Raw genomic sequence first — 24,173 nt, forward strand, 5'->3', positions numbered from 1 at the left:
TGACACAAAGAAGGGCTAATTAAGACCAATAGATTGGCGCATGTTCAATTATGATTATTTAGTTATTTTCAATTCTCAGGTTTCAAAGGGCTTGGGTTGTATAGGGGACTCCATTAGGATTGCATAATACAACAGGGAAGAGCGGTGCAGTCCCCTTCAAGGTATATACAATTGAGCTTGAAAGAAGAATGCCTCGCATTAGCAATTCAAAATTAATCCCATATTGTATCAAAATAAGACCTCCCTAAATTAATTAGAAATTATTTGGGATGGCAAAACATAACATTCAAATGAACCTTGAGCTTGAGTTGGGCTATATAAATGGCCATTTTTTTTTTTTTTAACTAAGCAAATCAGTTAAGAACAAATTCTTATTTACAATGACGGCCTACACCAGCCAAACCCGGATGACGCTGGGCCAATTGTGTGCCGCCCTATGGGACTCCCAACCACGACCAGATGTGATACAGTCTGGATCCAAACCAAGGACTGTAGTGACACCTATTGCACTGAGATGCAGTGCCTTAGACCGCTGCGCCACAAACTCAACTAACAATTCTAGGGAGAGAGAATATTTTTGTAACGTTAACCGTAAAGTTACCCTAATGTTTGAGTATCCAATTTTCTGCTAGAATGTTCCCCTAACTATCTCTGTTAGCAAAAACCTTCTGAGAATCGTTTTGGCATGTTTTGGTGTTAAAGTTATGTCAAGCAGAACTTATCTAGAACGTGGTTACAATGGTCTCAGAATATAACACATTCATTTGATTGATGGGTTTTATGGGACGTTGTAAGAACATTCACGTGTCCAGTTTTCTAAGGGTTATGAGAATATTCCATCAACGTTTCACTAAATATACACAGAACATAACTCAGCAAAGGCAGCAGTGATCTCTTTGTCCAGAAACACCAAATCAAATCGGAAAATCTATACAGCTTATTTTTTGTGTGACCCCCCCCCACCCCCCCCCACCCCCCCCCACCCACACACCCACACACCCACACTTACTTGCTTATGGTAGTCCATCATATTCGATGATGACTTCTCCTTTTGAGTTAACGGTGAGTTCTTTGGTGACTGGAGTCCAATCTGAGATCCATAAACTTTATTGCAGGTGGGGCATATGCAGTCTGTGTTGGCGAGGGCAGGCATGGCTGTGTCTCTCTTGAGCTGTTTTTGCTGTCTCTTTGTGCTCCTCTCCTCTCTTTGGGTGACCATGGCCTCCATACTCTTGCAGTTAGTCTTAGCAAGTATTTCTGTATGGTGCACACGGTTGCACCAGTTGATTCCCAGGATTTAATCGCTTGAGCTGCTTGTTGTGGCGACTGTAAATGACCCAGGCTTCACAGCTGTAAATAAGTGTGGTGATGCAGATGGCTTGATAGACAGTGACTTTGGTGTGGAGGTGGAGATCCCTGTTTTGGAAGACCCTGCGTCTGAATTTCCTGAAGGCAGCTGATGCTTGATCCTATTTTGTATTCCGAGGTCGATGCTGCAGTCCTCCGAGAGAATGCTGCCCAGGTATTTGAAGGACGGAACTATTGCCAGTGATTTGTGTTCAATGGTGAAGACAGGCATGGTGGGTGGAGGACTGGATCTCCATTGGCAGACCACCTCTGTCTTGGTGGTGTCGATAGACAGTCTCATCCTGCTATAGACCCTCACAGCCGCTACAAGGATGGACTGAAGGCCTTCCGGAGTGTGGGCCACAAGAGCACAGTCATCAGCATACTGCAGCTCAAGAACCCGCTCCGTCAAAACCATGGTGGTTGCTTGGAGCCTATGTTGAATAGGTTTCCATCCAGCCTGAAGTCCACTGCAACACCACTGCTGTCCTCAAGCTCCTTGTGGAGAAGCTGGGTGATGTTAAAGAATACCAGTGCCAGCACACACCCCTGCCTCACACCGATGCTTACTCCAAAGGGCACTGACCTCTGCCCTCCAATGGCCACCCAAGCCATCATCCCATCATGGAACTGGCAAAGGATGTTGACAAATTTGTCTGGACAGCCAAATTTGAGTAGAAGGCGCCGTAGTAGTTCCCTGCTCACTTCACTGTGTCGAAGGCATTGGAGAGGTCAACAAAGGCCATAAAAAAGTCCTGATGTTGTTCATGGCACTTCTCCTGGAGTTGCCGTGCCATGAATATCATGTTGACCGTACTCCTGTTCTTTCTGAAGCCACATTGTGACTCTGGCAACAGTTCCTCTGTGATGATGTTCACCAGCCTGTGTAGCATCACCTTGGCCAGGACCTTGCCGGCAACAGCCATTAGGGATATCCCCCGGCTGTTCCCGCAGATGGACTTATCACCATTGTTTTTATAGATGGTGACAATGTTTGCATCTCGCCACTGTTGGGGGACCATCACCTGGTCCCAAACCTCAGTAATGTGCTGGTGGAGCGTTCTGGTGCAGAAGTCTTAAGTAGCTCTGCCGGGATGCTGTCAGTGCCAGGAGTCTTGTTGTTCTTGAGGGAACGGATAGCTGATAACACCTCTTAGAAAGTTGGCAAATGGTTGAGGTCTTGAATTGGTGGACAGACAGGTAGTTCTTCCAGGATGGAGTGGTCTGTAGGAGAATGCTGATTGAGTAGTGCTTCAAAGTTGTCAGCCCACCTAATCAAGATCTGCTTTTGGTCCTTCAAGAGAGTCAGGCAATCAGCTGTTGTCATGGGGGTGATGGAGCAACTTCTAGTGACATAGATAGCTTTAGCTGAGTTGTAGAAATTGTGCATGTTGTTTTTGTCTGCATACATTTGGATTTCCTATGCCTTATTCGTCCACCATTCGTTCTGCAGCGCACACAAGGTTGTTTGCACTTCCTTGCGCGATTATGTGCCATTGCTTGCGAAGGGTAGCAGATGTGGATGTGTTGAGAGTAGCCCTGTGCACTTTGTGCATATTGTCCAGTATGGCTGTGATGGTTTCAGAGTTCTCATTGAACCAGTCTTGATGTTTCCTTCCTCTGTAGCCAAAGGAGTGGGCCGCTGCATGATAGAGCACTGAGCTAAAATATGCCCACTTCTGGTCCATGGGGTCTTCTGCACTCAGTCTCCCTCAGCCTTTCAGCGAGAGAGCGACGGAACTCGTCCCTTACTGCAGTTTTCTCAAGCCGGATACAGTCCAGACTCCTCTTACTGGACTTCTGCAGGCGTTGGAGGGGACGTATACTCACCAGGAGTTTTGCCAGTATAATACGGTGATCTGTCCAGCTTTCTGCACCCCTCGTGGCAGGTGTCAGCAGGACGTCATTAGTGTCAGAACATCTCACTATGATGTAGTCAATCAGGGGCCAGTGTTTGGAGCGTGGGTGCATCCATGATGTTATATATTTGTTATTCTGCTGGAACAAGGTGTTGGTGACAATGAGATTGTGCTCGGCACATAGAGTTAGCAGTCTCATTCCGTTCTCATTGACCTGGCCAACACCATGCCTACCCAGCACTCTGCTCCATATCCTGTTGTTCTGTCCCACCCTAGCGTTGAAGTTACCCAGCAGAAAGATCTTGTCATTCCTGGGGATGTGGTGAAGGGCCTCATCTAGTAGAAGTAGTCATTTGCCTCATTTTCAGATGGTAACGTTGGTGCGTATGCACTGAGAAAAGTATCATAACGCATCTTGGCTAGGGAGATACATGAGTATCTTATGCTGACAGGTGTTTCGGTGAGGTTGGGTAGAATGCTGTTCTAAATTGCCAGTCCCACACCGTGCTGATGTTGTCCACTCAGAGGGTAACCTTTTTCTCCCCAATTTTGTGGTATCCAATTGTTTTTAGTAGCTACTATCTTGTCTCATCGCTACAACTCCAGTACGGGCTCGGAAGAGACGAAGGTTAAAAGTCATGCGTCCTCCAATACACAACCCAACCAAGCCGCACTGCTTCTTAACACAGCGCCATCCAACCCGGAAGCCAGCCGCACCAATGTGTCGGAGGAAACACCATGCACCTGGCAACCTTAGCGCGCACTGCGCCCGGGCCCGCCGGGGCGCAGTTCATTTACTGTATAAATGAACATGTACGATGTAATCATGTAAGTGGAAAAAACTGTATGTTAAAAGCACTGTGTGAGCATCCTTGCCAACAGGCAAAGAGCTATCAGTGATTCACCAATCAGGGCCTTGATTGGCTCTGTGATGTCTAATGAACTTTTCTTTGGATGTGGGAATGTTCTTTCAACGTTCCCACAAAGCATGTCTAGAACAATAATATCTTATCTTCTAAGAACATGGCAACCATGTTCTGTGTATGCTGGTGGGACACGTATGCTACGGTCACAAGACGCAGGCCTCCTAATTGTCCCTAGAATTTCTAAGAAAACAGCTGGAGGCAGGGCTTTCTCCAATAGAGCTCCATTTTTATGGAATGGTCTGCCTACCCATGTGAGAGACGCAGACTCGGTCTCAACCTTTAAGTCTTTACTGAAGACTCAACTCTTCAGTGGGTCATATGATTGAGTGTAGTCTGGCCCAGGAGTGTGAAGGTGAACGGAAAGGCTCTGGAGCAACGAACCGCCCTTGCTGTCTCTGCCTGGCCGGTTCCCCTCTCTCCACTGGGATTCTCTGCCTCTAACCCTATTACAGGGGCTGAGTCACTGGCTTACTGGTGCTCTTTCATGCCGTCCCAAGGAGGGGTGCGTCACTTGAGTGGGTTGAGTCACTGACGTGATCTTCCTGTCTGGGTTGGCGCCCCCCCTTGGGTTGTGCCGTGGCGGAGATCTTTGTGGGCTATACTCGGCCTTGTCTCAGGATGGTGTTTGGCCCTGTCCGGGGGTATCATCGGATGGGGCCACAGTGTCCCCTGACCCCTCCTGTCTCAGCCTACAGTATTTATGCTGCAGTAGTTTATGTGTCAGGGGCTAGGGTCAGTTTGTATATCTGGAGGACTTCTCCTGTCTTATCCGGTGTCATGTGTGAATTTAAGTATGCTCTCTCTAATTCTCTCTTTCTCTCTCTCGGAGGACCTGAGCCCTAGGACCATGCCTCAGGACTACCTGGCATGATGACTCCTTGCTGTCCCCAGTCCACCTGGCCTTGCTGCTGCTCCAGTTTCAACTGTTCTGCCTGCGGCTATGGTACCCTGACCTGTTCACCGGACGTGCTACCTGTCCCAGACCTGCTGTTTTCAACTCTCTAGAGACAGCAGGAGCGGTAGAGATACTCCTAATGATCGGCTATGAAAAGCCAACTGACATTTGCTCCTGAGGTGCTGACTTGCTGCACCCTCAACAACTACTGTGATTATTATTATTTGACCATGCTGGTCATTTATGAACATTTGAACATCTTGGCCATGTTCTGTTATAATCTCCACTCGGCACAGCCAGAAGAGGACTGGCCACCCCTCAGCCTGGTTCCTCTCTAGGTTTCTTCCTAGGTTTTGGCCTTTTCTAGGGAGTTTTTCCTAGCCACCGTGCTTCTACACCTGCATTGCTTGCTGTTTGGGGTTTTAGGCTGGGTTTCTGTACAGCACTTTGAGATATCAGCTGATGTAAGAAGGGCTATATAAATATATTTGATTTGATCTGATATTCTCCTAACCCACAGAATACCCGACACATGTTCTTGCAACATTCCCATGAAAAGTGTCTAGATCAATAATATCTTATTTTCTGAGAACATGACAACCATGGTCTGTGTATGTTTGATGGAACGTTGATGGAACAATCTCCTAACCCACAGAAAACAAACAACAAAACAAAGAACTTTATGAGTCCTACCCCTCAACCCACTTAACCAGGCTCTCACGGTAGAGAAGAAGCACACTTTCATTGACCCAAATGCACACACACACACAAACAGAACTGAGGACATAAAAGGAGGATATAAGTGAGCTCTGAGGGACTCAGCGAATCAGTGAAGCACTGTCCTATTAGACAGTGGAACCTCTTTCAACCCATGAAGCTCATTTCCTCCTGCACCTGGACCAGTCTGGACTTCCTCCATCCCATCCTTGACCCTCAGAGAGTATCCCACTAATCAGTGAGAAAAATAAATCTAACGAAAAGGGCTGAGCAGAATCAATAGAAAATGTAACACTATAGTATCATTGGCGGATGTTGATGAATGTATGAGAAGTCTTATTCGTCATCTCAAGGAAGTTGACGCATGGTGATTTAATGTAATTTGTGATTCACTTTTACTAAAAATAAATGGATGCCTTATCCCGTGCTATAAGTGTGTGTGTGTGTGTGTGTGTGTGTATGTGTGATACCTTAATGTTTAATAATCAACTTATAATTTGTTATGCCATGTACACTATTCATAACTATCAGAACTCCCAGTTATCTTAATACTTTTCTGTTGTGTAAGGTAAAATGCAATTAATTATGTTATGCATTCCTACCAGCAAGTAGAGTAGAGACTTTGTGTTGTATTTTATATTAATGTATTTTAGCAATAGACATTACCAATAATAATCTATTCCACAATGTGATAACTCTGAGAATAAGGACTGTTGTAGCAACAGATATAAAACAATTTACTGACTTGTATGCAACACAAAATAACAGTTATGTTGCCTCTGTGCACTGTTGAATAAAACCAGCAGAAATTAATCGACATTGAGAGAATGCATGGCTCGGCGAAACAGAATCCAATCCACTATTTAGGAACTCCAGATCTATGTTTGGAGAGTTCTTGGCTGATGACTGAGAAGTCTCTTTACCTGGATAGTGCTCCAATGTATCACTCCGCAGGGTCAGTGAGACTTTTTTCATAACATGTATTACGCGGTCTGACACAAAATGCGACAATTTACATGTTTTTTTATTTATACATATGTATAAGCTTATTTTTTAATGCATGGTTTATTCCTGATCGACCATTATTGGTTTTAACACGTCTTACTTCATGTTTAATTGGACCTATTTCCGCGACAAACGTTGACAGGCAGTGCTTAGGTCTATCCTAAACATGGCTACCATGATGGAGTAAAGCTTCAACTTTAAATTTCACATTTTTAGAAGAAAACTTATACATTTTCACAGGAATGTTTCAACTGAAGAAATTATATCAGTCATCTTATCCATATGAAATCATTGGAGAAAGTTTCTTGTTGGATTTAATAATGGTTTAAGTTGTCTGGAAGCTGGAAACGAAAAAAAATAATTGCATCAATTCCGTAAGCGTTTTAATTTCTCTCGATAGTTTTAAAGCTTTTACAAACCTTTTGTGGGATTTTTCAAGTTGTGGATCTATCTTAATTGCAATCATTTTGCTGTGAAGAATTGAAGAAACGATTGGGAAATATTTTATAATTTGTATGCGTTTTATGGCAGAAAGTAAATATTGGTGGTCGAAGGGAGAGTAGTAATGTTCACTGATTGACGTACTTTTAAGAAGCCAATAAACTGAAGAATACATAAAGGGATATAACAGTTTGTATGATTTTTGAGGCGCCGAAAGTGCACTGGTCACTTCCCCCATATTTTTGAATTGGTGGATGAACGAGTCAGCGACACCCCTTATCCCACTTATACTAAACGAAAGTATGACATTTCTCATATGGCTTTAAAGGTCATGAAGGAAATACATCTGAACTTCTAGGTTCTAAAAGGTAAGCTATAATGTATTTCTCTATATTTTACTCAGTTATGTGTTTTCAGACGTGCAGCGATAACCAGCCCCCTTCAACATTTCCGTGTGGCCAATCATGTTGCCGTAGAGCGCTCTGTTTGTTATAATTTTTGATTCAAACATGGCATTTGAAGAGCGCAGCTTCTTGCTAAAACTATTTCGTACTAGAATTCAACTTAACTGCCGGCAACTCAGCATTTTACATTATAGTTTTAATGAGACGTTAACCCTATGGTTCGGCTACTCACTCAAGAAGATCAAACAATAGTGTTTGGCAGGGTTGTGACCATCAAATGATGCAGTCAAAAAGTTGTTTTCAGATCTTTGAACCACATACATTCAATCCCTATGCCCACTCTTGAACTGCACCTATGGGTTTTGACCTAAGCATATTAGAGTCTGAATGTTTTAAACCAGAGGTCTTCAATTCCAGTCCAGGATATTTGGTGTACATGCTTTCATTCCAGCCCTTTAGCAACACCTGGCATTGCATGTTATGGCCCAGACTGAAGATACAGGATTGGTTGACTATTTTAATCAGGTCAGGTATTGGTGATGGGCTGGAATAAACGCTTGCACACGCAGTAGGTCTCCACGACCTAAATTGGAGAACCACATGCGTTGTGGCTCTTGATAGGACATGAGGAGAGTCCAGTGTTTATTATAACCACGAATTGCAATATATTTTCTCAAAAACTATGCCCAACTTTAAGTCATGTTTCTTATGCATTCAACCTTAAGACAGCACTGCATGCAGATCCTGCCATTGACAACCAAGGACTCCAGTTGTTTATTATAGACAGAAGTGCAGCTGATTATATTGTCGTCTCTCAAATCAACGAATAAGGCCTAACTCCTTACCTAGCAGTCGAGGCTGCTGAGGGAGGACGGCTCATAAATGGCTGGAATGGAGCAAATGGAATGGCATCAAACACATGAAAACCATGTTGGATGTAGTTGATACTCTTCCGCTCCAGCCCTTACCTCGAGCCTGTCCTCCCCAATTCAGGTGAGACCAACCTCCTGTGTTACCTGGTGATGTATAAGTAGATTCAAGTACAGTGAAATGCCTTTATTGCCAGCTCTAACCCTGACAATGCAGTAATCAATATCTGTAGTACTAAAAACAATAAGATGGTACAAAAACACACGATAAGTAAGCTAGCTATATACAGGGTCAGTTCCAATACCATATTTACAATGTGCTGGGATACTGGAGTGAAGGAGGTAGATACTTTTGGTCATGTAGTGTATGTGGACACCTGCTCGTCATTGGGTGGGGAGCAATGGGTGGGAATGAAATGCCAAATCCAGTAATTTGAAGGGGTGTCCACCATACTTTTGTATATATGAGCCAATTTAGCAATTAGGATATGTTATCTGTAAAACCCCACGGCCTTGTTCTAAAAACATATTTTATTTGAGTACTCAAAAAATCATGCAAGTACTCGAACAGTCAAATGTCAAATGCCCATCCCAAGGAAGTGAGTTTTTGTTTATACAGGATGTACCGCCCCCACCTACTGTCAACCAATCATGTCAATGTGGAGCTATACGGAGTCCTCTGCATTGTTCTAACATTTGAGGCACATGGCGATGCGGTATGGAGCTTGATTTGGCCTTTGCATGCCACCAGAGGGTCCGCAATATCGTCATACACTCCATACGAAGTCTCTGACCACATTTTCGAATCAAGCATAAATTGGATTTAAGACAGTAAAGAGCTAAGGAAAATGTTATGAGAAGCTATGTGCATTGTTATTCAGGGAAGGAAAATGAAGACGGAATGCTGCATACAGGTAAAAGTGGAGGACAGTGTGCAGAAAGCGAGCGAAAGTGGAGGACGTTGTCAAGGAACACACACCAGGAAGCTTTTATTGATTAGAGCAGAGGTAGGAGGAGTTGAGAACATTTGTCGTCACTTACCGTCTTAAAAACAGTGTTGTCAGTGTTCCAGGTCTGATGCCATCATCATTAAAATGACAGATGTCTGACTTAGACAATTTGGCTTTAATGTTGTGTGAATGTAGACCATTTATGGCTAATGTTTAAAGAACTTTGAAGGCTGGTTCCTTGGTTTCAAATTAGTGATAGGATGACATGGCAGGGAAATTCAGAGAAGATCCTTGAATATAGGACATGGAATGGCTCAATTAATCTTAATTTCACCACAGCAAATGCAGTCAGTCTAAAACATGTCATGGTCCTGTCGTGCTTACTTGGAACATAGCAAAGATGGAGGGCTGGAAAAAATTCAGTCCTCCCTGACATGATAGGTCTCAACACCCCACTTTGTTTCGAAGACCATTGGGCCACACAGGTGAAATCTGAGGCTGTGTTTACACGGGCAGCCCAATTCTGATTATTTTTTTTCCACTAATTGGTCTATTCACCAATCACATCAGATCTCTTCACCTAAAATATTTTTCAGAACTGATCTGATTGGTCAAAAAACTATTATTGGGAAAAAGATCAGAATTGGGCTGCCTGTCTAATAGAAGCCAGAGGGTTTCAGGTTTGAGCTTGATTTTTGCAAAGCTCAAAGGACACCAATAATGTCAAGAAGGAAGATTATTTAGTATCACTACTTTCACTGTTTGAAGGGTACCTAATACATAAGGACTTCATACGACATTCATAACACATATTCCTGTGTCACTTACAGTGCAAATGCTGACTGGGCTCCATGTCAACATAACTATATCTGTGAGGCTGTTATGACAAATAATAATACACAAATTCTGGAGATTATTGCCTCTTGGTAGCTACCCTTAATGGTGAACATAAATCTATCAGTTGGAGATATTAGTCATCCTTAGGGTGTCGGATTGCTATATAGTGCATTCTAGCAAATCTTTGAAAGGCATAAAATGACATTCAGGAAGTCTTGAGGTAAAAAAAAGGCATGATGGTCTTCCATTCTTAAGAGCCTACAGTCTCTTGGCATTGTTGCAGAAATGGATTGCAAACTGTTGTGGCAGTGATGGTCGTGGTTATTAAATTAGCTGAGAGAACTGTCAACACCCACTTAGCTGCTTGCAGGCCCCTCCTAGTCCTACTAATGCTTGTGCAACCATTTCTGTGTTCAGTAGGAAGAAATGGGTGATTTGAGGGGCCTGTTTAGGAGGGTTTAACGTTACAGAACGTTTAGGTAGAAGGGTAGGCCTATAGTGTAGAACAGGTGTTATGGTCTGTAATGTGCACTATGAGTATGGTTACATGCACATAATAATGTGATTATTGTGGATAGTCAGATTTAATATACTAGTTTGATTAATACGTTTACATGCTTTGCAAGAAGAACGATTTCCCTAATAATCCTGTTTACATCTGAAATCAGGCTACCTGATGTCACCAATAAATGCAGAAAATCGCCAATCAAAATAAATGTTCTACCACAGCATCCATATTCCTTTTTTGGAAGCATATTTGACTTTTGAGTTCGAACGTATAAAGTTTGTATGTGAAAACGACTTCTTCTTCTAAGAGGCATACATTGTTCCGAACTCGCTTCACTCATGCTAAAGAGAGAGGCTCGCTAGGCTGCTGGTAGCTCATGTGCAGATAAAAATATACTGCTGGAACGTGGGTGTTTACATGTCCTAAAAATGTAAAATATTGCTCAGAAAATGTTGTTTTAATCGCCGTATATTTACTTCAATTTTGACCTTACGCTGATTTAAGATAAGCAGAGTAAGATGTTTACATGACTATTGCATAACCTGCCTACTGCCATAATCCGTTTTAATATCTAATTATTAGTGTGCATGTAAATGTACTCTCTCATAGGTAATTGTGTTCTATTCATTACATTTGACTGTAAGGTTTCAAACATTTTGTTTCACTTCACAGAAATACATTCCAGAATGCATCCAATAACAAATAATTTTGTTTTTACATTTCAAATGTTTATTTCTACAATGAACACAACAAATGTCTCCTGACCATCCTTCACCACAACTTGACAAACACAACGGATTGTGTTAGAGGGAAATATGTAGTTCAAGATTGAGACATGCGACCTGGCAGCTTGAGAATAGCCCCCCCACACACAAACACCTTTACATTAATGATGTTAATATTTTTTTTGTCATAAGATTTGGAAGGTGTCGCCACAATAGGCCTTTATAGTGAGTGATGTATCTACTCCAAATGTTTGCTACATTACATCAAATGTTTACTGTAACAAATTTGCTCTGTGAAATATCCCTCATTTTGCATCTACATGTTTTTACAGCACTTACTGCATAAACAAATATTTTTTTTCCCCCCTAAGTTTGTGGAATAGCTTTTATTCTCCCTGTGTCACTGATGTCTTCTGTTGGCCAAGCCTATGACACTACCTCCGATAAGAGGGCTACAACAGCAAACAAGCAGGGCTAAGGCAGCCACATGTCCTGAGCAAACCACATGCATTACATGTGGACACCTACTTGTCGAACATCTCATTCCAAAATTGTGGACATTTATTATGGAGTTGGTCCCCCCCCTTTGCTGCTATTACAGCCTCCAATCTTCTGGGAAGGTTTTCCACTAGATGTTGGAACATTGCTGCAGGGACTTGTTTTCATTCAGCCACGAACATTAGTAAGGTCAAACACTGGTTCGCAGTCAGCATTCCAATTCATCCCAAAGTTGTTCGATGGGGTTGAGGTCAGGGCTCTGTGCAGGCCAATCAAGTTCTTCCATACAGATCTCGACAAACCATTTCTGTATTGACCTCGCTTTGTGCACGGGGGCATTGTCGTGCTGAAACAGGAAAGGGTCTTCCCCAAACGGTTTCCACAATGTTGAAACCACATAATCACCTAGAATGTCATTAAGATTTCCCTTCACTGGAACTAAGGGGCCTAGCCCGAACCATGAAAAACAGCCCCAGACCATTATTCCTCCTCCTCCGAACTTTACAGTTGGCGCTATGAATTGGGGCAGGTAGTGTTCTCCTGGCATCCGCCAAACCCAGATTCGTCCGTCGCACTGCCGATGGTGAAGCGTGATTCATCACTCCAGAGAACACGCTTCCACTGCTCCAGAGTATAATGGCGGCGAGCTTTGCACCACTCCAGCCAACGCTTACAGGGGTGATCTTAGGCTTGTGTGCGGCTTCTCGGCTATGGAAACCCTTTTCATGAAGTTCCCGACGAACAGTTCTTGTGCTGAAGTTGCTTCCAGAGGCAGTTTGGAACTTGGTCGTTGCAACTGAGGACAGACAATTTTTATGCGCAACACGCCTCAGCCTTCAGCGGTCCCGTTCTGTGAGCTTGTGTGGCTTACCACTTCATGGCTGAGCCGTTGTTGCTTCTAGACGTTTCCATTTCACAATAACAGCACTTACAGTTGACCAGGGCAGAAATTTGACAAACTGATTTGCTGGAAAAGTGGCATTAAAAGTCACTGAGCTCTTCAGTAAGGCCATTCTACCGCCAATGTTTGTCTATGGAGATTGCATGGCTTTATGCTCAATTTTATATACAGTGCCTTGCGGAAGTATTTGGCCCCCTTGAACTTTGACCTTTTGCCACATTTCAGGCTTCAAACATAAAGATATAAAACTGTATTTTTTTGTGAAGAATCAACAACAAGTGGGACACAATCATGAAGTGGAACAACATTTATTGGATATTTCAAACTTTTTTAACAAATCAAAAACTGAAAAATTGGGCGTGCAAAATTATTCAGCCCCTTTACTTTCAGTGCCGCAAACTCTCTCCAGAAGTTCAGTGAGGATCTCTGAATGATCCAATGTTGACCTAAATGACTAATGATGATAAATACAATCCACCTGTGTGTAATCAAGTCTCCGTATAAATGCACCTGCACTGTGATAGTCTCAGAGGTCCGTTAAAAGCGCAGAGAGCATCATGAAAAACGAGGAACACACCAGGCAGGTCCGAGATACTGTTGTGAAGAAGTTTAAAGCTGGATTTGGATACAAAACGATTTCCCAAGCTTTAAACATCCCAAGGAGCACTGTGCAAGCGATAATATTGAAATGGAAGGAGTATCAGACCACTGCAAATCTACCAAGACCTGGCCGTCCCTCTAAACTTTCAGCTCATACAAGGAGAAGACTGATCAGAGATGCGGCCAAGAGGCCCATGATCACTCTGGATGAACTGCAGAGATCTACAGCTGAGGTGGGCGACTCTGTCCATAGGACAACAATCAGTCGTATATTGCACAAATCTGGCCTTTATGGAAGAGTGGCAAGAAAGCCATTTCTTAAAGATATCCATAAAAAGTGTTGTTTAAAGTTTGCCACAAGCCACCTGGGAGACACACCAAACATGTGGAAGAAGGTGCTCTGGTCAGATGAAACCAAAATTGAACTTTTTGGCAACAATGCAAAACGTTATGTTTGGCGTAAAAGCAACACAGCTGAACACACCATCCCCACTGTCAAACATGGTGGTGGCAGCATCATGGTTTGGGCCTGCTTTTCTTCAGCAGGGACAGGGAAGATGGTTAAAATTGATGGGAAGATGGATGGAGCCAAATACAGGACCATTCTGGAAGAAAACCTGATGGAGTCTGCAAAAGACCTGAGACTGGGACGGAGATTTGTCTTCCAACAAGACAATGATCCAAAACATAAAGCAAAATCTACAATGGAATGGTTCAAAAATAAACATATCCAGGTGTTAGAATGGCCAAGTCAAAGTCCAGACCTGAATCCAATCGAGAATCTGTGGAAAGAACTGAAAACTGCTGTTCACAAATGCTCTCCATCCAACCTCACTGAGCTCGAGCTGTTTTGCAAGGAGGAATGGGAAAAAATGTCAGTCTCTCGATGTGCAAAACTGATAGAGACATACCCCAAGCGACTTACAGCTGTAATCACAGCAAAAGGTGGCGCTACAAAGTATTAACTTAAGGGGGCTGAATAATTTTGCACGCCCAATTTTTCAGTTTTTGATTTGTTAAAAAAGTTTGAAATATCCAATAAATGTCGTTCCACTTCATGATTGTGTCCCACTTGTTGTTGATTCTTCACAAAAAAATACAGTTTTATATCTTTATGTTTGAAGCCTGAAATGTGGCAAAAGGTCGCAAAGTTCAAGGGGGCCGAATACTTCCGCAAGGCACTGTACCCGTCGGCAATGGGTGTGGCTGAAATGGCTGAATCCACACGTTTTGAAGGGGTGTCCACATACTTTTGTGTGTGTGATATGTATTAGTGCATCTGTCCTTAAATGTGAGAATCCATGTTTTTATGCTCAGTGATGTCCCAAATATCTTGCTAGTGGGAATGGGTCTGTGATGTGAGGTGGACACTTTGAAATGCCAAAACTCAAGTTATAAACATGTAATATCCACTTCCGTTTCTGGTGTCATAGGCACATAGCCTACCCTTCAAGCAGACCAGCAGGCTCATAGTCTGTTTGTGGTCTGCCCAGCGACGTTGTGAGGCTGAACAGCCACTTGGCTCTAGTAGTGCATTTGAGAACTAGTAAAATAAAATAAACCGGTACAGACGCACAGCGGGGGACCCTGCTATTTATTTTCTCTCCTCTAATTTTTTCATTCTCTCCACCCCAACATGACTGTGCTTAACAAAATGGCTAAATTAATTTATGCAGTAGAGAGCGATGCTGCCAAGCAGCACGGAGAAGTCCCCCAATGCTAGACTTCGCACATCTGGTCTCGAAGACATTACAGATGAGTTAATGTCTGCTTTCTTCCTTTCCCCTCTTTCTTGTGCAAGAGCTCGCCTTACCTAGCTCTGCTAAATTGACACTGGTCTGTCCACTGTACAGTTGTGCCTTTCATCAAGCAGTTGTAGTTGCTATTGTTAATTTTCTCAGTTATTAGAAGTGGAGGCTAGATCTGTTGTATTCTGTGGTAGTTGTTGGAGGCTTAAGGGTGGTAAACCCAGCTAATTTGCTCGTCGAAGTTGAGGGGGAGTGCTGTGACAGTGATGGCCATCCTGGCCCGTCTTCTATGCGTTTCTGCATGCTTTGCATCATGAGGTATGTGAAAGCAAGTTGAGTTGTGTAACTTTTGTGTTGTTACACAATGTGTTGTAACTTTTGCACAAGCATGCCTGATTCAACTAGTCAACTAATCATCAAGCTCTTGGTAAGTTGAATCAGGTGTGCTGGTGGTGGAATCAAACAAAGGTGGAATGGCTGGGCTCAAGCACGGCTCCAAGCGGGTTGGGAAATGGGATATGTTGCATTGAAAGATCCTTATGTCATCAAATTTTGCCATTCGTAGCCAATATCAATGTGCCAACTAGTGGACAATGATAGAGATTTATAATTGTTTTTAGATATACAGTGGGGAGAACAAGTATTTGATCCACTGCCGATTTTGCAGGTTTTCCTACTTACAAAGCATGTAGAGGTCTGTAATTTTTTATCATAGGTACACTTCAACTGTGAGAGATGGAATCTAAAACAAAAATCCAGAAAATCCCATTGTATGATTTTTAAGTAATTAATTTGCATTTTATTGCATGACAGAAGTATTTGATACATCAGAAAAGCAGAACTTAATATTTGGTACAGAAACCTTTGTTTGCAATTACAGAGATCATACGTTTTCTGTAGTTCTTGACCAGGTTTGCACACACTGCTGCAACGATTTTTGCCCACTGCTCCATACAGACCTCCAGATCCTTCAGGTTTCGGGGCTGTCAATGGGCAATACGGAATTTCAGCTCCCTCCAAAGATTTTCTATTGGGTTCAGGTCTGAAGACTGGCAAGGCCACTCCAGGACCTTGAGATGCTTCTTACAGAGCCACTCCTTAGTTGCCCTGGCTGTGTGTTTCGGGTCGTTGTCATGCTGGAAGACTCAGCCACGGCCCATCTTCAATGCTCTTACTGGCCAAGATCTCACGATACATGGCCCCATCCATCCTCCCCTCAATACGGTGCAGTCGTCCTGTCCCCTTTGCAGAAAAGCATCCCCAAAGAATGATGTTTCCACCTCCATGCTTCACGGTTGGGATGGTGTTCTTGGGGTTGTACTCCTCCTTCTTCTTCCTCCAAACACGGCGAGTGGAGTTTAGACCAAAAAGCTTTATTTTTGTCTCATCAGACCACATGACCTTCTCCCATTCCTCCTCTGGATCATCCAGATGGTAATTGGCAAACTTCAGACGGGCCTGGACATGCGCTGGCTTGAGCAGGGGGACCTTGCGTGCGCTGTAGGATTTTAATCCATGATGGCGTAGTGTGTTACTAATGGTTTTCTTTGAGACTGTTGCCCCAGCTCTCTTCAGGTCATTGAACAGGTCCTGCTGTGTAGTTCTGGGCGGATCCCTTACCTTCCTCATGATCATTGATGCCCCACGAGGTGAGATCTTGCATGGAGCCCCAGACCGAGGGTGATTGACCGTCATCTTGAACTTCTTCCATTTTCTAATAATTGCGCCAACGGTTGTTGCCTTCTCACCAAGCTGCTTGCCTATTGTCCTGTAGCCCATCCCAGCCTTGTGCAGGTCTACAATTTTATCCCTGATGTCCTTACACAGCTCCCTGGTATTCGCCATTGTGGAGAGGTTGGAGTCTGTTTGATTGAGTGTGTGGACAGGTGTCTTTTATACAGGTAGCGAGTTCAAACAGGTTCAGTTAATACAGGTAATGAGTGGAGAACAGGAGGGCTTCTTAAAGAAAAACTAACAGGTCTGTGAGAGCCGGAATTCTTACTGGTTTGTAGGTGATCAAATACCTATGTCATGCAATACAATTTTAATTAATTACTTAAAAATCATACAATGTGATTTTCTGGAATTGTGTTTTAGATTCCATCTCTCACAGTTGAAGTGTACCTATGATGAAAATTACAGACCTCTACATTCTTTGTAAGTAGGAAAACCTGCAAAATCGGCAGTGGATCAAATATTTGTTCTCCCCACTGTATATACAGTACCAGTCAAAAGTTTGGACCACCTACTCATTCCAGGGTTTTTCTTTACTTTTACTCTTTTCTATATTGTAGAAAAAAAGTGAAGACATCAACTATGAAATAACAATCATGTAGTAACCAAAAAAGTGAAATTCTTTACAGCAGCCACCCTTTGCCTTGATGACAGCTTTGCATACTCTTGGCATTCTCTCAACCAGCTTCATGAGGTAGTCACCTTAAATGCATTTCAATTAACAGATGTGCCTTGTTAAAAGTTAATGTGTGGAATTTCTTTCCTTAATGCATTTGAGCCAATCAGTTGTGTGGTGACAAGGTAAGAGTGGTATACAGAAGATAGCACTATTTGGTAAAAGACCAAGTCTTTATTATGGCAAGAACAGCTCAAATAAGCAAAGAGAAATGACAGTCCATTTATTTTAAAGACATGAAGGTCAGTCAATCTGGAAAATTTCAATAACTTTGAGCGTTCAAGTGCAGTTGCAAAAACCATCAAGCGCTATGATGAAACTGGCTCTCATGAGGACCGTCACAGGAATGGAAGACCCAGAGTTACCTCTGCTGCAGAGGATAAATTCATTAGTTACCAGCCTCAGAAATTGCAGCACAAATAAATGTGTCACAGAGTTCAACAGACACATCTCAATATCAACTGTTCAGAGGAGACTGTGAATCGAGCCTTCATGGTCGATTTGCTGCAAATAACATTAGACCGGTGGAAATCTGTTCTTTGATCTGATGAGTCCAAATTTGATATTTTTGGTTCCAACCATCTTGGCTTTGTGAGACGCAGAGTAGGTGAACGGATCTCCGCATATGTGGTTCCCACCGTGAAACATGGACGAGGAAGTGTGTTGGTGTGGGCGTCTTTTGCTGGTTACACTGTCAGTGATTTATTTTGAGTTCAAGGCTCACTTAACCAGCATGGCTACCACAGCATTCTGCAGTGATACGCCATCCCATCTGGTTTGGGCTATCATTTGTTTTTCAACGGGACAATGACCCAACATACCTCCAGGCTGTGTAAGGGCTATTTGACCAAGAAGGAGAGTGATGGGAGTGCTGCATCAGGTGACTTGGGTCTCCACAATCTCCCAACCTCAACCCAATTGAAATGGTTTGGGATGAGTTGGACCGCAGAGTGAAGGAAAAGCAGCCAACAAGTGCTCCGCATATGTGGGAACTCCTTCAAGACTGTTGGAAAAGCATTCCAGGTGAAGCTGGTTGAGAGAATGCCAAGAGTGTTCACAGTCATCAAGGCAAAGGGTGGCTACTTTGAAGAATCTCAAATATATTTTGATTTGTTGAACAATTCTTTTGTTTTTTTGATTCGTAATGATTCCACATGTGTTATTTCATAGTTTTGATGTATTTTCTGTTATTCTACAATTGTATAAAATAGTAAAAATAAAAACCCTTGAATGATTGTCTGTCAACGTTTGACTAGTACTGTGTGTGTGAGATATATCTCACACGCACACTCAGGTTGGATGCTCCCCATCCAACCTGATCGAGCTTGAGAGGATCTACAGAGAACAATGGGATAACCTCCCCAAATACAGGCATGCCAAGCTTGTAGCGTCATACTCCAGTCTGTAATCGTTGGCAAAGGTGCTTCAACAGAGTACTGAGTAAAAGGTCTGAGTACTTATGTAATTGTGATATTTTTTTTTCTTCAGTAATCTCTAAACCTTTTTAATCCATTTCAGAACAAGGCCGTTCTAAATGTATTGTGTGTGTGGATGGATTTCAGTAGAAAGTCCACTGTGTCTCATGGTGTACTCAAACGGGGCACCTTAAAATACAGGTTGTGTGTTAACCAAACCAGAAGTTGTTTTCTGTTTCTTTTTTATCTACTTTTGTATTTAATTATCTTACCTAGCAAGACAAATGTATCCCCACAGCTCCAATCCGATGTCCATGGTTCAATTAATAAACTTGTCTCCTTCTCTCTCCTCTTCTCTATGCTCTCCATCCTGGTCCGCAGAATGTCATCAGAGGACAAGAATCTGGATCCCTCTGACCACGGACCTTCTACTCCCCTGAGCATTACTGGGGGGCGCACCCCCTCCCCTGCCCCCACAGACCGGCGCCCCCGCGGCCGGCCTCGTAAGGATGCAGGCTCGGGATTACCCACACCCAGAAAGAAGTAGGTCCCTCTGCACTCTAATCTTGGTGTGATGCTTAGTTTTGATGCCTTGGCTGATGGTGTTGCCCTCTGTGGTTTCATTGGTCCCTGTGGCATTTGTTCTTGTGGTGATCTACTGGATGTATTTTACTAAGCAGTTTGGTTGTTTAGGGGGGAGGGTTGGTTGGTTGGAGTTTTCATTTTGGGTGGTTGTGAGTTGTAAAGGTAGGATTAATTATTATCGTAGAGGATAAAAACATTAAGTCTACTGACAGATGTCTCTTTGGCTGGTTCAGGTTTATTACTTAATCAACTCATGGAATTCTTCAGTAATCTTGCCATTTCTTTCAAAGCGGACAATTAAAAAAAAAAAAAAAAACATTTTTAATTGGTAATACTCATCTCCCTCAGCCCCACAACCCCATAGGTCCACTAAATGAATTTATTAAGTACCATGAATTATTAAATCTGCCAGCGTTTTCATCTCCCAATACGCGGCCTCCCAAATGAATCATGAGTGCAAGGAAGGAGATATGTGCTGCTGTGGCTACATGGATAACCCAAGCTATCCCCAAACGTTGCTGGTGGGGAGGGGTATGTGTGTGTTTGGAGAGGGAAGCGGGGCGTCACAAAGTGTGGCGTGGAGCCAACCTAAGCCGAGATTCCATCTTGACGAGCCACTCGTGTTTTGAGGTGCATTGGCTCAGAGGAAGCCGGGCGCCCCCTCGAGGCACTCAAGGAGACTGTCACGTAGAGTAGGCCAGAAGGCTAAACTGAAAAACCTAACCTCTAACAAATAAAAAGATGGCAGAGCCGCAAAAGTACTTCTGTGCAAGGGTGTTTATTTACGTAGTGAATCCGGAAGAAAAACAACAGTACTGCCATCCAAAGTATACATTATGGGGACAGCTTAAAACAATGCTGCCCCCATCAACAGCTCAATCCAAAATGGTTCCCCCCTTGAACTGAAAGAGAGGCTCCTTTTGTAGTGGAAGCCCCTCCCATCAGAACATACCCAGCACTTATTAATTAAGCAATTACCGTCATCAAAGCCTACATTTTTCACTCAGCTAAACATAATGAATTATATACATTGCAACACGTTTCTCAAGATACAATATACCAATATAACACATTTAGAAAATCCCATCCCTACTGACATGGAGTCTTCCAATATGCCCATTCACATGAACGAGCCATTTGAGCCACTACAAAGCCAGCCTGATTACCGTAGCTCTGGTCCTTATCCCAGCATACCCTGAAGCTACAGAGATGGAGAGAGAGGAACAGAACCAAACAAACAACGCGCTCATCCATAACATAGATAAGTACAATAAACGTTGCTTAAATTAAACATGAACGCTTGTCTGTACATTCTTTATACCATAAACTGTTACTGACGGGAGGTAAGAATAAAGTGTAAAATGTATGTACTAAGATAGCAAAGTGAACTTGTCGACCCACATTGTTAACGGAGCAGGGAGGTGCGATGTGTGTGCTAGTGTACCAAACGCTGCCCGCGGCCAGTGACTGACTCCCCCGTCACAGAGACACTGCCTAGGAACTGACAATGTACCTGTCTTTTTTCATGTTTTTCCTTTCCGGTTGTTACATTTTGTCTCAGAGATATCCCCACTTTCATCCTTTCACATGGCAAACTCATACAGGAGAGGAAGTATTGCATACCACCTATCACTAGAATACCATCTAGCACTAATCCAATCAAGAACAACTCTAGAAGATGGTCTGTATAACTTTGTGGGGAGGAGGTTTCGTCTTCAGATGAAGGATGTGATTGGCTTAAGGCTAACCCATTTAGTTGACTGGTCGATAGGCTTTTGGTCGACCAAGATTTCTTTAGTCGAGCAGTAGCAATAAAAAATATATCATGGTGTACAAGACACCTGTCTGATTCGCACCTATCTGAGTGGACTGATCCATTGTGGTGGGGATGGAACAGTCCATCAGTCTAAGACGTTCTACTGCAATTGTTTGTTTATATTACATAAGAACAATGGTGCAACACTAATAAAAAATATTATTTTATAATAAATGCGCTAGTGGTCGCAGAAACACATCAGTGCGCTGTTGAGTTGGCGCCTTTTCCTAGACCATGTTGCTATTTGTATAATAGCAAAGTTAACCAGCATATTGGTGTTGAGAACAATGCGGCGGAGGCAGCAGTAGAATGAGGAAATGAGAAAACAGCCCTTGTATCATTGTCTAAGAAAAGTGAGGAGAGAGGAAACCCCAACTTAATTAGGTCTATAATCAATAGCCTAACTGTTAAATGTGCCTGGCTTTATAAATCATTCATGTGCATCTATAGGAATGTTGCCCGTTTGTGTTTGTTTAGAAGCTTACTGATTCCGTGAGCACCAAGCCTCACGTAAGTAAGCAATTTCACAAATTCAGCTTTTTTTAAGCTTTGCACTTTAACATTTTTGTAAAAAAAAGTTTTTTTTTTTTTAGAACAGCCGCTCTGGTATTATTTCTCATTTATTTAGTGTTTACATTGTTCCAAATTGTCCGAAAAAATAATATTGATAACAACGCTCCTCTTTCTTGATCTTATTATTACTATTATTATAATGATCATAAGTAAGGTCATGATCATTAGTAGGCTTAGTATAGCCAACATTGAGGCCTACATACAGCTAAGAGCGCCTCCTGTTTATTCTTAATACCGTAACTTACTTAGGACTATATTTCAATACTTATATGCTACTGAATCCATCATTAATTTGTTCATGTCATTACACAGCATATGAGTCATTCATGATTTTGAATTGCAATCAAGCATTTTAGTTTTAAAATATAGTGAGCCTTGAATAATTGGCTTAAACAATAAATGAAGCATTCCATTTCAGAAATTGCATTCATGAATGAATGAGACTGTTTTTAGTCTTTCCTGTAATAAAGGCTTAACAAAAAAACATTACAACGGACTCTCTGGTACACTTATTTATTTAGTGTTTACATTGTTCCAAAAGGTCAGAAATTATATTGTAATCTATACAGCACCTGTTTGGCAGACACAATATTCACGCAGCATTACCTTCTTTTTCTTGAGCTCCAGTATTTTCCACAACTAGTAAAGTATATTCCAAACATCTGGCTTTCCCCTTTACCTCCTGAGCAACCAGTAAACATTCCCCCATTTTCGAATTTGTCATGTCTTCAGCATTCATTTTGCTGTCATGTTTTACGGTGTTCAGAGTTTGTTATAACCAATTTATTGATGTAATTATGATAAGCTATAGGTCAGGCCCTATTGTGCCCCATTCAGACGGGCTTATTTTTACTGGGGGGGTTCGGGTAATGTAATTATGTGCACGAGAACAAAACACCACTTCTGTAATTTTAGTTCTGACCCAATCTGCCATGTCAGTCATTTTTACATCGCAGGAGAGTAACAAACTCCAATGTCCTTTGGTAATACTAGTCCCATGTGAATCAACATCCCTGTGTTTTGAGAGAGATGTCTGAGTTTGACAGGTGTTGCTCGCGGTTTGTGCACGGTAACAGTAGCTGATTCGATAAATGTAACTAAGTTGTGTGACCTGTTTCAGGAAACTAAGCGTATGTCACGGGGTCACTACTTCACAGGTGAGCCGTTTAGATGTAAAATGTTTTTCTGCATTTTTTTTTGCAGAAATGCCTCGAACATGTGAACTTTCATGTTCCTTAATAACAAACTTGTATGCCAAATGTAAGTATGAATAAAATTGTTAAATTATGACCCTAGTTGGTTTAGCCATGGAAAAAAACAGCAACCTTCCCACTAGCCTGAGATAATGAGTGGGCTGAACATGCCGAGAGTTTGAATTGGTAGGCCATATAACACGCTTCTGTCTATTTGAGCTGTCCAGTATTTCTAGGTACCCTTGTGTCAAACTCCGCTTTAAAAACAAGTATTGTGTAGTAAAAAGTGTTTCTCTCCACTTTCTGGAGGACCGAGTTTTGAAATCAGTGGAATTTGAGTATGATAGCTAAGGAGATGGAGAAAACGCCAGTCTCCAGGTTACATCTTCAAACTAAGGGCAACCATGGCATCCGACAGGAGATGTGTCCATCCATGAATGATGTATACGGGTAAAATAGTCTAAGCTAGCTACATTTTCAGATATTACACATTTCTAATTTTGACAAAGTGGTTTCATTTCAAGTTGGTGTACTGTTAGCTGGCTGGCTTGCTAGCGTATGTTACATGTATGATCTTATTATTCATATCTCAGAGCCATTTGCTTGGCTAGCTAACATTGAACCTGGTTGGTTAGATACCTGCAGATTCATGCATGGTAGTAACGCCACGAGTTGGGATTATGCTAAATTGTTTACCTAGCTAGCTAGCTACATGTCTTAACAAAAGACTCCACTATGCAAGTAACCATTTCAGGTGCGTTTGTAAATTCTCTGGCTATGTAGTCCGATTTCTGAGCATTCTCGTCTGAGTGTGCCAGAGCACAGAATAACTGATGAATTTACAAATGCTCAACACCTGTTGAATATGGCCGGTGTCAGTAAATGTTGGCAAAAAAGTGTAATTAAGTTGTTGCCAGCAGCACAGTTACCAACATTCTGGATAACATGAAA

General features: G+C 42.4%; 1 protein-coding gene across 16 annotated transcripts in view; it reads left to right on the top strand.

Moving 5' to 3' along the window:
- The first annotated feature begins 6,648 nt into the window (after positions 1-6,648).
- LOC110490933 (histone-lysine N-methyltransferase 2C) overlaps positions 6,649-24,173 on the top strand; it is a 231,504-nt gene continuing 213,979 nt past the window's right edge. For all 16 annotated transcript variants that reach the window (XM_090199401.1, XM_090199404.1, XM_090199405.1 and 13 more), the window contains exons 1-2: positions 6,649-7,558; positions 19,437-19,598. In XM_090199401.1, coding sequence (XP_090055527.1) covers positions 19,438-19,598 — 161 coding nt within the window. In that variant the 5' untranslated portion in view covers positions 6,649-7,558; position 19,437. The remainder of the gene's footprint in view (positions 7,559-19,436; positions 19,599-24,173) is intronic.

This window comes from Oncorhynchus mykiss, chromosome 15 (assembly GCF_057628025.1).
Source record: "Oncorhynchus mykiss isolate SJ-2025 chromosome 15, ASM5762802v1, whole genome shotgun sequence".
In the NCBI taxonomy this organism is placed as follows: Eukaryota; Metazoa; Chordata; class Actinopteri; order Salmoniformes; family Salmonidae; genus Oncorhynchus; species Oncorhynchus mykiss.